The sequence below is a fragment of the Pleurodeles waltl genome, chromosome 3_1 (assembly GCF_031143425.1).
Source record: "Pleurodeles waltl isolate 20211129_DDA chromosome 3_1, aPleWal1.hap1.20221129, whole genome shotgun sequence".
Taxonomy (NCBI): domain Eukaryota; kingdom Metazoa; phylum Chordata; class Amphibia; order Caudata; family Salamandridae; genus Pleurodeles; species Pleurodeles waltl.
The window spans coordinates 1,025,808,034-1,025,825,596 of NC_090440.1; the positions used below are offsets into that span (position 1 = coordinate 1,025,808,034).

The window sequence follows — 17,563 nt, forward strand, 5'->3', positions numbered from 1 at the left end:
ATTTCCTGGTTAGTGAAAAGGTGTCTAGCGGCTGTAATAGCAAGGCCCCACATTATCCGTAGGCAGATATGGAGGTCAGGGCACTCGACGAAGGCCCTTCCCGAATCGGTCTGGCAGCTGAACAGCCGTATGAAACAGCTCCTCAATACATCGAGACTAAGGACTATTCTCATGGGTGCAATAGAGAGGAGGCAATGTTTCAGAGGGACGGAGTACACCTGTCGGACAGCAGGCACGAACTGCTTGTTGAGACTCCGGTGGCATTTGCAATTCAGTGTCTCGCTCAACCCCAAGCATCTGAGACTTTGGGGGGAGGCCTGACTGGTCGGTAAACTACCCAGGCCTGTGGGAGGAAAGGGGGGGGGGGGGGGGGGAAATAAGTTCAGCCTTTCATAGGGGGTGGGGGGCGGGGTGTATTGGGAAACCAGGGTAAATAAGATGATTATTGGGAAAAGGTCTTGGTAGGGTTCCCCATCTGTGATAACTCCATTTAGGTAAATGTACTGCCCGCACCCCTAACAGTGGTCCTGACAGAAACCCCAGCAGGGAAGCCTGTGTGCAGCACCAACCTGCAGGGTCCTCCTTGTGTTCCTGACGTGTGCAGGCTCCGTAGCTAGAACTCGTGCCTTTGTGCACTGTCAGGGACTGAGCAGTGTAATTAACTTAATGCAAACACCATTAAGGTACATAGTGTGACAAGAATTCCCTGTGCTGTGCATTCCTCATTGAGCATAACAAGACATTCTTTTAGATGCAAGAGAATCTGCCTCAGTTTCACCCGATTATTTTTTTAAATAATTCAGAGCAGGTGGATGCAAAACCAGTGGAAACTGGAGCAACTGCCTTAGTTTTCACACCAGCTTAACTCTAAATGTAAGATGTGCATGACTGAAATCAGGAGATAAGACCCACAAAAGTTGAGAATTCATATTGGATACAAATAAGAGCAACATATTAGACATGAAGCACTCTCACTGTAGTAGCAAAATACGGACATACTCTATGCTACACAGCACCTCATAAAATCCAGGCACAAAAGCAAATACTTCCTAAGCTACAGCAACAGCAGACCCTTTAAACCATCCTAGATCACCAGCAAGAGTGATGCTGCATAGAATGGTTTTAACAGTCGTTAGAAGGTACATGTTCAAAGGGATCAAAGTACTTCTAATTATTACCACGTTTTGACCTGATGGAAGGCAATTGCAATTTCTAGTGAAATACATTCTACTCTTAACACTTTTTGCATTTACTCACCACACATATTTACGTAAATCTTCACGATAGAAATGTTCTTTAAATATCGAAGGGCTGCGTATATCCTTTAAGTTAAGTTCTACACAACAGTACAAACAAATGCAAACGCAAGAACGGACTCCGATTAAAACCATAAATATTTTCTTTATTAATGCATTATGTGCCTGCTCCCAGGGAGATGTAATGCATTTTCTGTGTAGAATATTGCCAACACTTTATTCTGCAGTGCAGGCAGCAAAATAGTAACTAGAACAAAACTAAAGGTCAGTGAATAACTAAAGGAAGAGTAATTACTTAGGCAATAGATATTGGGCGTTCCAATGAAGAAAGAAAAAAAGGGAAAGCACAATCAAGATCCGGGAGATGGGGTGTTGTGCGGTCCTTCAGGTGTTCTTTAGCAGATGAGCTGGTTGCTACAGTGAAGTGGTGCGGTTTAGCATGTGACTAATCAGGATTCGGAATGGAATGAAAGACCATTTGCAGAAAGGGTATAGAAAATCAAAGCATAAGAGTCACAAAAAGAATAAGTGACAAACATTAAGAGTTTTAAAGTAAACAGTAAATGACGCAGTCTGGCACAGAACATTTCTTCACAGAAGTTTAGATTTGGGCGTTGAAACCCATAATATTCAGCCATTTACCACTCCACTTTTCAGATCAATTATTAAACAAGACAAACCCGAGTACAGTACTTCAAGCTTACACTGAATAAAGAAATATTTAGGCACGTTGAAAGACATCCACTCCATATATTCAATATTTGGAAGTCTACTGATCATAGAACAAATCACAGAAGTTAGTATGTAATGCATATCTGAATTGGGCTGCAAACAGTGTAAACTGGTTCATTACGAAATCATCCAATGAATTGTAACAGTTTTGCCACTGATGCGATATGATCAGTGAAAATTAAATAAACCAAGTCAAAGATCTTTATTACTGAACCTTTGAAAGAACTGTTCTACAGATGGATTTTAGTGCAAAATAGATGGCAACAGCAATAAAAACTGAGGTGGTACAATTCATGTGGACATCAAAACGGAGATCAGTCATCACTGTCACTTCCAGATTCACTCAATTGCAAGTCATTTCCTAAAAAGATGAAAAGAAAACAGTTTGTGGTTATGAAGTGCAGCAAGAAACTCAAAAATCTATATATTTTTTTCAAAAGGGAAGCATACTTTCTATGACACCCAATAAAATGTATTTGTTTCTTAAAAATACTTTTCCTGTCAGATTACATCACGATGGTGATTATAGCTTAACCCAGGATTGGGACACTATTTCATGATCATCAAAATACTTTATTCGGTTCAAAAGAGCCATAAAGGACAATCAATTACATACACCATGATCAAAGATAGAGAATAAATAATATTGATATAAAAACAAATTAAAAGCAATTGATAACAATTACTAACAGAAGTATTTATAAAATTTAGCACCGCCTCTATTGTCCCCTCCCTTGCCAGGTCCTCTAAATAGGAAAAGGCAAGATGACTACGCCTAATACCCGTGGGAAGAAGAATGGGCCGTAAAAACCTTCTCTTAGGTACAGTATATAAATTGCACAAAAGAATAAAGTGAAAAGTGCTTTGGCACGATCTACCATTACAGCCGCATGGCAGAAGTCTCCTGAACCAAGTGCCTTGAGTGGGAACACTGTTTAGTGACTCACCATTTACACTCTTACAGCGGCAGCTCTTCCGCTAAGGCGAAGAAGAGTTGCCCCACTGCTTTATGTAGTGGACGAAAGGGAAAAATAAAATGATCGTAACTTTATCATTTTATTTTTTCTAGGGAGCACAGTTAGGGCAGGGCTAAAGGAGGGCTGTGTGCACAACACTTTGGACAGCCGTATTGGGCCAACCAAACAGTCATGTGCACTTTGCATTTCTCCACCCGGCTATATTGAACAGACGGGAGGAGAAAGTGCACAGGGCCCTACGCCCCGTCTGAGTGCCAAAACGGGGCACTCGGACCAATCAGGAAGCTGCTGTCATGCTGTTGACAGCAGTGTCGTGGTTGGAGGGAAGTCTGGAAGCCTGTGTGCTTCTGGAAGCCCAAGGAGGAAGGAGAGACAGAATCGTCTCTACCAATATAAGGCACGTTTTTTTTTGCATTTTATTTTTAATACCTACCACTCCCGTTGACAAGTGGCCTCCACTGCTACCTAGAACTTACACCCCCTTCCCAGGTTGATAAGATGTGCAATAACAATATATCCAAGAACGGGAGAACATTTGCACAGCATAAATTATTTATCAATTTGAAGCCCAGAATATGTCCAAGCCTATCTGCAAGACATCTCATGCCGCTTTTTGTATTCACAAGAGAACAGGAGTGAGTTTAAAAATAGGGGTCATACAAAAAAGAAAACTATTGTAAAGTCAATAGGTTTTGACGATGAACCATATTACCCATTATGCTAATGCCTGCTTTTCACCTAGATGGCTGCCGTGATACGTTTTTAATCCATACTAAGGTCCGTTCAAAGAAGACACCCAGATTCCTTGTATGAATGAATTTTCTTAAAGCACAAAAAAATGTATTCACAGATGGTCACAAATGTACATGCATCTGTGACAGCCATCTTTAGATGCTCCTATACTTGCAAGCAAAGCAGTCATCTTTCTACATTATTTTTAATTTAGTGTTCCAGAAACAAGCCCCGCGGTAACTGTGTGCTGTACTTGCACTCCAGGGTAGAGGAGGAAAGGTGCATGTAGTTGTCCAGCTGGGCAGGCAGCTCATCAGAAGTCAAAGCTGTGGCCACGGCCTTGCTCTGAACATGACTTGACTGAGTGTGTCAGTTCCCGCAACAGTTCTCGTCTTTGGCACCTGTACCCTAGGTGCAGACAGGATGATAGTATGTTACCTGCAGTCTCAAGACAGATGTGGATATTGTAATGTTCTTCAGAAGTTGCTGCTTCGGGGACCATCGGGGCTCCCACCTCAGCGTCTGTGGAATGTTCGGACTTCAATATCAGCAGCGATAGTACCAGTCTTAAGTCATGGCAGACCGGTGATCTGGCTCAGTATTTGCATAAGTCTTGATGTGGTTCATGACCAGACACCTTCAAGGAGACCCCTTTCACATACAGGTCGCTCCTGGCTATGCTGCCTTGCGATCTCTTGCTCTCAATAGGCCTATTACAGTCTCTCCTTCAGGGTTAAGAATACTTCTTCCTTTTCTCAGGAAGCAATAGGTATGGTCTTAGTACTGTACATGTACACAAAGTGAAAGGGCCAATGCGTACAACAAAACAATATATGTGCAGGCATGCGAATGGGAATGAGCAACCTGAGCCGTCATTTACAGGTTGCGTGTGGATCAGGAGATGAGGCTAATGTATGAACATTCTTTGTAATGTAACTGTCTCCATGAAAGCACCTTTCTTAAGCCATCCTTCATTTCAAGGAGTTTCTATAGCTAACGTCCACAAAGCACACCTTTAAACAACCAGGTAGCTGCTCATGTTCTGTATTGTGTTTAAGTGAGTAGTTCTTTTAAGTTGGCAACTCTTGCATTACTGAAAATTTGAAAGGACATTTTTATGTTATTGTGGTTAAAAGGGAGAAACCAAAAAGAAGGAAATGGTATGCTTTATCATTAGCTTTACTTTATCCTATATGAAGACCGGTTTCTCCATACAACGCTTATTCTGCAGTTGATGTAACAATAAAGACTGTTTAATGTAAACAAATTAACACATTTGCCTCAAAACCAACAAATCAAGATGTAAATGTGGAACTTTGCAACTAATATAATAAAAGGTATGTCTCTCAACTTAGGCCTTCCAATGTTAAATATATAAAAGACTATGTGAGGAACACATGTGGATGGGACAGGTACACAGCAGGGTGCAGAAGAGGGGCACTCAGGAGAAGACAGACTAGCACCGAGGTGAAGGGATCCACATTAGAGAGGAATGAGAAAGGAGGCGTGATAAAGGTGAGATAGCTACAGAATTTGAAGAAGATACCTACCTTTGATAAAGGTTTTTGTGATCGAAGCGCTAGCTGTTGATTTCTCACCTTGTGACTAATCCCCACACTTGTCAGACTGAATCCCACAATTCAAAAGCAGTACTCCTGAGCACCAGTAGGTGGCATTGCGTGACTCCACATAGTCACGTGACTCCAGAAGTGACAAGTGGATTGCATATAAGCGCCTCCAAGGTGTGTCAGTTGCTCTCAAAGGTTTCCCTCATACACAGAACCCACTGGCAAATTGACTTGACCAGTGTGTATATGTCTAGAATGGGACATTTTTAGATGGAATAACAGTCCACTCCACAGAACTGGGAAGAGGGACAGTTGGTGAGGAACCAGCAGTTAGAATATCCATCAGAAAGTTGTTATCGAAGGTAAATAACTTCTTCTTTTAATGAATACTTCTAACCATAATTCCGAACCTTGTAAACCGATACTAAAGCAGCACCTCCAGGTGGTGGGTCTGTGGAATGGCTCATACCAAAACACCATGCAAGACCAAACTGACAAAATGTCCATCCCGATGAACCGGACCATTAAGGTAATAGTGCTTTATGAAAGTGTGCACTGATGACCGCTTAGCATCCTGACATATGTCCAAAACAGCACTCTGCATGTCAGCAAAGTGGTAGCAGCCTTGGCTCAAGGGGTATACACCCTGAAACATTAAGGTGGCTGTTTCTTAGATAGCGCCTAGCAGACTTTTATGCAGAGCATAAAACATTTAGAAATGGTTATTTTCTGCACTGCCTTGTCCTTTTTTGCTTGCGAGAACCCCATGAAGAGTTGATTGTCCACCCTATAGTCCACGGTACGATCAAAATAGAGACTAAGAGCTCTCTTCAGGTTTAAAAAAAAAAAGGAGTCTCCCCTCCTCTTTTAATGGATGAGGTAGGGCAAAGAGAGGTGTTGCTACTTTCAGAATACAGCTTGGACTCTCAACACCAGTTTGTCTGGAAATAATTAAGTGTAAGGCAGTGGTTTGCAACCAGTGGTCCGGGGACCCCTGGGGGTCACAAAAAACCTCCCTCAGGGGTGCTCCGCGACTGCACAGAAAATTAAATAATATTAACAGATTAATAAGTGGCTAAATACACAACTGATTTTTTTTTTTTTTTTTTAAGTACAGTAAATGTCAAGGAATTTGAAATTGGAGACTAAACATTAAGATATTGTCCTCAAATTGATTCGTGGGAGCAGTGCAGGTGCATCAAACAGAACATAGTATGGACGATGTGTGGCTTCAATTGGACAATGTGTGGCTTCAACTAAATTTAGAAAAGCTCCGACCGTCATATTAAAATATAAAAGTATTGTTCTATTTATATCTGTTTGCAAATTAAATAAAATGGGTTATCATTTGTGTATGTGTTTGGTGGACTGCTTGTTTATTTATTTTTGTCTATTGTTTTGCGATACAAATCATGGACAATGTTTAGGCTGGAGTCCCCTTCTAGGCTACCAGTTAATGACTGGACTATGGAGTTCCCGGATTCCAATAATGACGTAGTGAGGGTCCCCGGGTTCTAGTAATGTTAAACCGGGGATCCACAGACGTCAAAAGATTTGGAACCTCCGGTGTAAGGGAATGCCCGAACGTGTCTGCAACTTATGCAAAAAGTTGATTTTATATCGACCAGAAAGATTATTTTCAGGGTCAAGAGAAATAGTGGACAACTGTGCATTGGCTCAATTAGAGTGCACATTAGAAAGTTGGAACCAAATTCAAGTCCCACTGTGGCATCACAAAGGGCTTTGACAGAAACATGTTGTAAACTTTTAAGAAATCTCATCACAGAAGATGATTTAAACTAAGAGGGCCGATTCATCAACCTCAGAAAAGCTGTCTCCACTGGGACGTCAGCACTCACTGCACAATTCAAATGTGCCAAATGGTGCAGGATGCGGAAGGACAACGGTGCCAGTTCCCAATGTCGTCATCATTGATATCTAGAACAGAGGCTAAAACATTGAGCTCATAAGCTAAATATCCTGGGCAAGTCACTACAGGAGGAAGGCACAAAACTGCAAAGTATCCAGGATGGCTCTGATGAGTGACAGTGTCTGAAAAGGAGTCAGGGTTTTCACTATTATTTGGAGGTGGTTTATGACTGCCTAGGGTGGCCCCGCCTTCAACAGCCAGTCATGTTATGGAAGACTGATACACACAACCTCTGAAGGCGCTCTGAGACCACCACCATTACTTTAATGTTCACATGAGGGGCACTAGTGAGGCGAAAGGGAAGCAACACAAACTGCAAATGCTTCTGGCATATTTGAACTTCAGATTATGTTTGTGGGCCTGCAGGATGGGCATATGTACATATAGATGATCCAACACCATCAACCGGTCCTTGGGATCCAGGGGAGACAACTTGGGCCAGCGAAAGCATTCTGAATTAGTACTGCCGCAAGTCTGAATTAGAGGGCAATGATCGAAAATAGGGAAAATGCCTCAGTCCTTCGGGTCCAGGAAATGGCAGGATTAACACCCAGTTTCTACTTATGAGGCCACAATCCTCTCTATGGCTGCTTTCCCCAGTAGGACCTGTACTTCCTTTTGCAAAATAAGCATGCATTCATCCATCAGCCACGAAGATTGGGGAGGAAGGTGTGGGGGGTTGAAATAGGAGAGCATAGCACCTATTGACAATTTGGAGGCTCGTGCATCTGAAGTGATAGCTTGCCACCTTTGACGACAATCTTAGAGCCTGCATCCAATGTGTGTTGAAAAGGACACAATGAAGTGGTTTTGAGGTTGTAATTGCAGGAGGAGTGGAGGGGACTGAGATGCACATTGTTCCTGATGCCCTGCACGTTGTCTCTAGAAGCTAATGCCATGAAATGGTTTCATGACGGCAGCAGATTTGGCATTGGCAGTTTTGGAAACTCCTGCTTTAGCCACCTAGTCAGCAAAACTGTTGAGGAAGACAGCTGCAGGGAATGTATTGTGGCATGATTTTTCTTAAACTGTCCTGAGGCAGTCTGTTTTGTAACCAAAGAGGTGAAAGCCATCAAATGACACCCACAGAAATGCCCAAAGACCTTGTCAAGGCATTATGCCGAAGAAGGACACTTGTGCCTATTGCTCGGCCCAAGTAGTCATTCGTGTCACGGCTAGACCTAATACATTTGACAGCATCCCGGCCATACTGCATGTCTTGGGCTAAAGGTGATCGTAGATCATACGGAACTACTGGTAGGATTTGACCAGCTACATCTGATAAGACATGACTGTAGTGGCCCAGAGGGAAGATGCCATTGCCAGAGATCAAAGCAAGGCTAGCAGATGAAAACACGCACTTGGCAAAAGTCTCCACAAATTTAGGCTTGCAGTCAGTAGTCATTATAAGAAAGGCATTAGGGTTACCTCTGCTGGTGCACATCTGGACCACCAGACTCCTTAAAATAGGATGTTTGGGCAAAAAGTCAGGCTCGCCCCGTGCTGGTTTGTGGTGGAGTCCTACTTAGCTGTTACCTGAGGTCATAGTACAGGCCTTTGCCCAAATGCCCATAATGGTATTAGTTAAAGCTTCCTTAAATGTTAAGAGAGATTTCAGTAGGTGTCTGGCAGGCTGCAGAATCTCTGTGAAAATGTTTAAGACCTCCATTGTAGGGAGCGTCAATTCAAGGACCTCCACAGCACTTCACAAATCCATAGAAAATTATGTACTCGTCAGTGACCGGGCCAGAGCAAGACCAGTATAATGTCTGGACGGTGTCTATACCACCGACATCCAGAGATTCAGCATACCAAATACATGTGTCATATTGTGGGGACAAATTACTCCCTCCTCACACAGTTTTTGAATAGGAGCTAAAAAGCGGTTATAAAGTATGCTATGTGTGCCTGTGACATGTGCTATCACCTGAGAGGGTATCATGATATTGAGCATGTGAGTGTGTCTAGCCCTACCTATGGTAGGCTGGGTAACTGAAAAGCCAATTCTTCCGCTTCTTGCAGAATTCAAGTAGAGAGGAGGAAACTGATGTGAAGTGTGAAGCCATTCCACACTTTCGGAACTGGTTCTGTGAATGCACAAGATGTGTGTGAGTGGGAGTCTTGTGGAGCGGAATTAGGTCAATGGTACAAGGGTACACAACTGTGTGTGTATGTGTGTGTGGGGGGGGGGGGGGGGGGGGAGAGATGCAGGGGTCCGAGTTGCATAGTGGCATGAATAGGAGTGTGAGGAGTTTGAACTAAGCTTGTTTGTGGATCAGTCTGGAGACTGCAGCTGCCTGAGTTTTGGTGTGATAAGAGTTGTGTGTGGGTTGTTGAGGAGGAGTCTGGCTGCTGAGTTCTACATGGTTTGTAGTGTTTTAGCAACTTGATTCGTGAAGCAGGCATAAAGGGTGTTCCCACAGTCTACTCTGCTGGTGACTAAGGCATAATAGGTTTTCCTCTGGAGCCATATGAAGATGATCTTTGGTATCTTTAGGATGTGGAAGCAGGATGCAGTGATGGCCTTGACTTGTGCGGTTATGTCCAGTTAGTGGTCAAGTTCCCACAGTCTACTCTGCTGGTGACTAAGGCATAATAGGTTTTCCTCTCGAGCCATATGAAGATGATCTCTAGTATCTTTAGGATGTGGAAGCAGGATGCAGTGATGGCATTGACTTGTGCAGTTATGTCCAGTTAGTGGTCAATTATTATTTTGAGATTCCAGGCATGGTTGGGCATCAAGAGTTTGGCTGGCCATCAGTTGAAGTCCCATGGTGAGGTATTCTTGATGAAGATCAGTACTTCAGTCTCCTTGATGCTGCACTTGAGACAGCTGGTCTTGATCAAGTTAGCAAATTTGGTAATGTAGGTAGTGAACTTGATTCTTCTGTTGGGGGTGTTGCCAGAGAAGGGAGGGTATGACCTACATTGGCTGCATGTGAAAGGATTTTGATATAGTGTGAGTGGATGATGCTGGCCAGGCGGGTCTTGTATGCGTTGAAAAGCGTACAGCTGAGCGATGAATCTTGAGGCACTCTGAAGATGGGTTTGTGGGCTTCTGAAGAGAAAGGAGCTAGGCGGACAGCTTGTGTTATATCCGTTGAGAAGAAGATCCAGTGGAGAGCAGGTCCTTGGATGCAAGTCTCGTGCAGGCGCCTGATGAGGATGGGGTTGAGACTGTCAAATGCTGCAGAGAGGCCAAAGAGAATGAGGGCTGTTGTGTCTCCATTGTTAAGGATCATGCAGATGTCCTCTGTAGCGCTGATGACAGCTGTTTCTCTACTGTGGTTGGGCCTCAATCTAGACAGCATGGCGCAGAGGAACAGGTGGGTTGGTGAGGCGCTGGTTGATTAGTTTCTCTACAACCTTTGCAGGTACAGTAGGAGGGAGATGGATCTTTAAGTAGAAAGTGTTGCTGGATCAGCAGAGGGTTTCTCGAGCAGGGGCATGACAGTGGCATGTTTCAGGTGTCTAGAAATGTGGCTGAGTTTATGGAGGCTTTGAGGAAGGACGTTAGGAGTACTTTGAATAAGGCGTGGTGGGGGCCAGGGTCAGATGGAGCCCCTGACTGGATGGTCTCCATGGTAGCAGTGATTTTGACTGTGGTGACCGCAGCCAAGATGGGAAGTTTAGTTGCAACAATAACAGGGTCTGGTTGAAGGTCGGAGTTGTATATGGAGGTGATTTTGTTGAAGAATTCCGACAGCCTGTTGCAATGGTCTTGTCAAGGAGTTGAAGCTGCTGGAGGTGGCATGGGGGCAGTAAAATCTTTGATGATAGCAAAGATTTCCTTGCTACGGTTTGCGCTGGCATTGATGCGATCTGCTAGAGTTGTGCACTTGGTGTGGTAAATCTACTGGTGGTGGCCTCAAAGCTAGTTTGAAGGTGTCTTTATTCTGGATGTCTTCAATTTCTCTATTTGAGCTTCAGTTGCTTGCAGTGACCTTTCGTCCACCTGAGCTCCTCTGTGTACCAGCTGACCTCTGGGGAGCCAGAGTGTTGGCACATATAGTGATCCAGCTTTTGAGGTTTTTGATCAATCAGTGATTTCAAAAGCGTGGCTAATCACCTGCAGGGTCTCAAGGCGCTGTTTGCGGGTGTTCTGCTTATTCGAAGAGCCAGGTCTTGAGGTCAGTCCTGAACAGCTTCAGTGTTGCGGCCTGCCTGAGTTTGAGAGGTAGCGTGTTCCATGTCCAGGCTGCAAGGAAGGAGAAGGATCTACCTTCTGCTGTGCTTTTCCAGATCTTGGGAACAGCTGAGAGGGACCGCTAGGAAGAACGGAGTTGTCTGTTGGGTACGTAGAAGGAAAGGCGGTGGTTGAGGTATGCTGGTCCTCTGTTGTGTAGTGTCTTGTAGGTGTGGATCAGGAGTTTGTATGTGACGTGCTTGTTGACTGGGAGCCAGTGTAGGTCTCTGAGGTGGGAGATGTGGCTTTGTCGGGTGATGTACAGGATTAGTCTGGCTGGTGCATTCTGGATTGTTTGTTGTCTTGATTGTAGTTTCTTGGTGATGCCAGCATAGAATGTGTTGCCGTAGTCCAGTTTGCTAGTGACAAATGTGTGGGTGATTGTCTTCCTTATGTCGGAGGGGCTCCATTTGAGGACCTTTCGAAGAAATCAGAGGGTGAGGAAGCATGATGAGATGGCGTTGACTTTCAGTAAGTCACTGTTGTGCTCAGAGATGGCAGAAACCTACTCCTCTTTTGAGAGGTATTTTTCCAGCTGCAGCAATGTTTTCGGTGGTGGCAGGTTTGTGAAGGTGAGGATTAGGTATTCTGAAATTGACAAGGCACTGGTCTCTCCAAGGTTTTAGTTGCTGGTTGCGGACTCATGTTGCAGACAGAGTATGAACTCTGCTGTGAGGTAAAGGTAAGGTATCTGAGTCAGAAGGGTTGGCTATAGGCTGAGCTCCGATAGGGTTGAAGATCATCCTCAGTTGAGACAATGCCGGCTCAGAGTCAGAAACAATTATAGGTAGCAGCTTTTCTTCTGGTTCCATCAGCACCTGTGTTGATATGAACAGAACTGGCATGTAGAGTGGCATTGGGAACAAAGTCAGTACTGAAGCTGGTGTGGAATCTAAAGCCGGTTCTAGAGGCACAGAGGGCACCAAGGGTAACTTGCAAGCGGGACTCCTAGTGAAGGGCATCTGTGGATCCTTGGGGCCTGGAGGTATGCAAGATGGAGCTGCAAACATGTCAAATTTGCACAGCATGGCCTTCCTAAAGGAAGTTACTTGTTGCTGCATCACCGATGGACCAGGAAAGTTGGGTTCCATTGGGATCAAATTAAAAATCTGCTTTTCAGGAGTTCAGAAGAGAGACTGAAAAACATAAGGACACATTTCCTTCTTCCCTGGAGTTCAAGAATGGCATGAAGGGGATGAATACCGCTTTGACTCCCTGTGCTTCTTTTTTGGACTTACCCAAAAAGTTTGAATGTGGCAATGACTTGCAGTGGGAATGGGACTTTCCTTTTGGCTTGTCATGGCATGGAGTCCTCCATTGTTTGACAATGTAGACCTTCACCACATGATCCCATATGGCTTTCGGGTTTATCTGGGAACATTTTTTGCAGGCCATAGAACCGCGCTAATATCAAGGGCACCAGGAGTACCTCTTAAGGTTACGGCACACATTTCTTTGTGACAGTCCCTCCAAAGTTTAAATCTTGTCATTTTTGGAAGTGACTCGTTTCCCATGCACATTGGTTTAAAAAAAAAAAAAAAAAAAAAAAAAGAGAATTTTGGTGATGAGACTTATCAAAGACGAGTACAGCAGAGCTCCGGATCCACGTTTGAAGCCACGGAAAGAAAGGAACCGACATCAGTGCGCATGTGGAGCACTTATATGCGGCCCCATGCGTCACTGGAGAGGTACAACATTGATGCAGAGCCACACGATGCCACCAACTGGAAAACAGGAGTATTAATTTGGGGTTTCTGGATCCATTCTGATGCATGGAGTGATATTCACAAGATGAGAAATCTGCAGTTAGAAGTATCCATCAGAACCTGTGACTAAAAAGCCTTTGACAATCTAGCTCTTGCAATCTCTCCTTTTTCTCGGACATGTGAGGAGAAGGAAAGATCGGAGGTACAGGAATCACATGATTCATGTGGATAATGTCAAAGTCAGGTACAACATTTGAGACAAAAGAAAAAGTATCTTTAAGGTTAACTTGTTTTTCCAGTAAACACAGCAAAAGGAGAATAATGAGCTCGTAGCTCACTAACAAGCCTAGCCAATATTTACTGTAATAGAAAGGTCAGCGTATAAAGTCAGAAATGCAGAGGGCGGATCAGAAGTAATAGAAACAAGCTGAAATTCCAAGGGGAAACCTGAAAAGGTAGTGAGAACATGTTTTGCAGTACCTCTAAAAATTCAACATCAAAAAGCCCTTTTCAGGCAAGAAAAGGTACAAAGATATTGCCACTAAAAAGCCTTTGAATGTGCCTTTTTATTGATATTTTTCTTTTTAATTCAGGCCCTTTTCTCTTAAAGAAACTTCAAATCTCCATAAGAGATCCATCTGCACTTCTGAACAGTCAACTGAAAATTGTGGGACCAGGATGCAGAAGTGATCCATCAACTTAAATATGTAGGTGGGAATCTGTCCACAATAAAAACTGCCAGTTCTCAGAAGGGAGGGCATATTCTGCTAAATCTAGCATCCCAATTCAAGGCAAGCAGACCCAGAGATGGCAAGATGAAGTGAGGCAGCCATTTCTTCCTTTGGGACAAAAAAATGGAAGGTATTGGCGAAAGGCAATTCAGGCACATTCTTCCATGGAAGTGGGGAAACGGTACCCACTGTGACCGTCTTGGTTAAAGGAAGTTCGTTGACGTCAAAGTCTGAATCATCTCTTCGCTCTGAGAGTTGGATTTCTGCCCTGGAAGCCTTTGGCGGCTGCTCTGTCTCCTGTTCTCCGAACAGGTCCAGTGTCTCAAACGAACTTTGATGCATCATGGATAGCGGCCCAAGTGGATCATCCAGATGGTATTGAAAAGACCATTTTGAAAGTCAGGGGATGCTGAGCAAGAGCCCTCCTGATGGTCTGGGATCAGAGACATAAGTTGCAAATCTGCTGTAGGTCTGTCCTGGGGTACACTGCTCGACACGTCACTTCTGGCACTAGCGGAATGGAGCCCTTTCCATTATGGTTGCATTCTCTGGTGTCGAGGAATGAGAGGAGGCCCGAAGGGACCAGACTCTGTACAGGACACTAAAGTAGTCAACTGTTAGCAACCGATGTAGATAAACTGTTTCTTCAAACTATGAGGGTGCGGATTTGGGTGTATTATATGTTCTAGCTGTGCAGCCTTTCTGTGGAATACATGTGCAAAAACTGCCTTCAGCCAGTCAGGTTCATTTGAACAACATTAGGCTTATCCATGGGTAGCTATCACCGAGCAGCAAGGTTGCACAAAACAGTAGTTAACAATGAAATAAGAAAGCCACACAACACGAAAGAAACACTAATTTCTAAAAATAGATTGTATTTTATTAGTTTTTAGGGTTCAAGAAGCAGAATCCACCACTGGGTTCCAGAGATACAGATTTTTACAGAAATCTTAATTTTTTTTAGTCCAACCACAAACAAGCTTTGAAAACTGTAAAATCTGACAACTGTTTGTAAAAGTGAGTTCATCTTCTCTGACCCAGCATGGGCCACCAAAACCGACAAGGAGGTGGTCTTTGGGCGGGGGGGGGGGGGGCTAGAGTTACTCTTAGGTGACCAGTCTGGACTCCGATGACATTCCCAGATCTGGGTGATTAGGGTGCAATTTTTGGCTGTTGAGGATTGGTCTCTTGGGGCACCCAGCAGCAGTCAGAGGGGATACTTCTGAAGTGGCTACTGGCATGTCTGTTTGGGCCACTTCAACTCTTGTGTACCTGAAGCTGATTCCAGGGCGTCAGCCAACTGACCCTTGGAGTCACTTCTTTGGTCTGGGGCATGACTTTTTCCTGAGCCAGGAGCCGCAGTCCTCTCTTCACTAGTTCAAGGGGCAGCAGGTGCAGTGCAGCAGAGAGTGCAGCCTCTCTATGGGCGGTCCAGGGGACAGCAGGGTAGTCCTTCAATCCATGTTTCAGTTTCGACGTGATTTGAGGTTCAGGGTGTCAGGGGTGCCCAATGTCATATGTATTCTCAGAGAATGCTGTGTGCAGCATCTTTTTAGCATGGATACCCCCATTTTGTTGCCTGTATGTCAGTGTGTTTGACTGTCTTCACTGGGATCCTGCTCTCATCCCTTAAATTTGGTTATGTGAACCACATACAGCCCACATTTGGCATACTGGAGCCCCAATGTATGTCCCTAGAATATGGTACCCAGGGCATTGGGTTACCAGGGGATACCCCTTGGCTGCAGCATGTATTATGCCACCCATAGGGAACCATTGCAAAGTGTATCTGCAGGCCTTCCATTGCTGCCTGTGTGAAAGGGTCCTGGAATTCATGAATGCGGGGAAGCCACTTTATGAGTGTACCGGACATAGGCCACTACCTATTTCCAATTACATAACAGTAACTCAGAACCTAGGCATGTTTGGTCGAAACATGTCGGAATCATACCCCAATACTGTTGCCAGTATTGGAAGCATGATTCCATGCACTCTGGGGGCTCCTTAGAGGACTTGCCTCTACCAGCCATCTGGGGTTTTCCGGTCAGCCCAAGCTGCTGCCTCCCCTCAGACAGGTTTCTGCCCTCCTGCTGCTTGAACAGCTCAAGCCCAGAAAGGCAGAATAAAGGATTGCCTTTAGGGGGAGAAGGGGGAAGAACACACTCTCCCTTTGGATATAGGTGTTACATGGCTTGGGAGGGGTAGACTCCCAAAGCCACGGATATGCTTTGAAGGGCACATTTGGTGCATTCGTGCACTCTGTTCATCACAACCCTAGGGGTGGTGCCCAGTGCTCCTCCAGAGGATCCCTGGGTTCTGCCATCTTGAATCCAAGGTTGGCAGGGACCTCTAGGAGCATCTGAGTGGCCAGGTCAGCCTGGTGACGTCCGAGCCCCCTACTAATAGGTGGTCACCTGGCTAGGTGACCAATCCACCTTTCAGGGCTATTTAGGGTCTCTCTCGTGGGTGGGTGCTCAGATTCAACTTGCATGATTCCAGCAGGACTCCTCTGCAACTTTACTTCGACTTCTAGCCACTGGAACCGCGACTGGACCCTCCAGAAACTAACAATCTGCATCCACGACGAAGAGACTGCTTGCACCATTTGTTTCCATGGCTCCTTCCAGCTACTGCAACATTTCCCTGGCCGTGCACCCTCTGAGGGTGGCAAGTCTTCAGTCTGCACGAAAAGGTAGAAGGAATCTCCCTTGGAGTGAAGGAGTCACGCCCCTGCATCCTCAGGCACCAACTGCAATGACGACCGGCTGCGTGGATCTCCTCTCATCCTGAGCTGCTGGATCCTGCATCACAGGTGGTGGTCTGGAGTAGTCCTCTTGGTCCTCTCTGCCAGCAGTTGGTGGAGTTCAGCCCTTGCCTTCCCATGCAGGACAGTACCCCCGTGCACCGCGTCTCTTGAAGCTACCAAGGCTTGTTTACATCTCCTCAAAGGGATCTTCAGACTCCGTGTAGCCCCAGCACTCCTTCCTGTGACGCACAGCCCTCTGTGTGTCTCTCCTGCGGCGTGAGACACTTCTCCAGTTGTGCTGCGTGGGATTCTCTGAATCCTGGTTCCTCGTCTAGCAGGTCTCCTGTGGGGGCTGTCTCTTTCTTTTTGGACTCTCTGCCTTGCTGAGGGTCCCCCTAGGACTACCCCTGTGGATTGAGACCTCCTTGACTTTGCTGGTCCCCAGCAGCTCCACGGCAGCTCCACGTTTGCTTCACCAAAACTTTTGGCTTTGCCAAGGCTTGTTGGTGGCTTTCCCACGCCACTGACTGACTGCAATTATCCATCCTGCGTGGGACGTCGACTGCATCCTCCAGGAACTCTTCACTTGCTCCAGGGCTGCATTCCTGACTTCCTTCGTCCTACCATAGACCAATTCCTGCATCCACAGCTGGGTGGGTAGTAGCTCCTATTCCTCCTGGACTCTTCAGTGACTTCTGGACTTGGTCGCCTTCTTCCACAGGTCTTCCTCTTCAGGAATCCACCACTGGTTTCATGCAGTCTTGCACATTCTTCTTTTCCTTCCTTTTGGGTGGTTTGGGGAAAATCCAGTAACTTACTCCTTTCTTCCTGGTCGCTAAGGGGGCACAGTGGTACTTACATTTGGGGTTTTTCTAGTACCCCCAGCTCCCCTCTACACATTCCTCTTACCTAGGTGGGGGTCCTGTGTTTGCAGTCCATTTTTTTAGTATATGGTTTCATGTGTACAAGTGCTGTGTGACTACAGTGGTACTGCATGAG

The 17,563-nt window shown here is 45.2% G+C and overlaps 1 protein-coding gene across 1 annotated transcript in view; it reads right to left on the reverse strand.

Moving 5' to 3' along the window:
• Window positions 1–1,376: 1,376 nt before the first annotated feature.
• The window catches only part of EAF2 (ELL associated factor 2), a 269,229-nt gene continuing 253,042 nt past the window's right edge, over window positions 1,377–17,563 (reverse strand). The window contains exon 6 of the mRNA XM_069224272.1: window positions 1,377–2,349. Coding sequence (XP_069080373.1) covers window positions 2,303–2,349 — 47 coding nt within the window. The 3' untranslated portion in view covers window positions 1,377–2,302. The remainder of the gene's footprint in view (window positions 2,350–17,563) is intronic.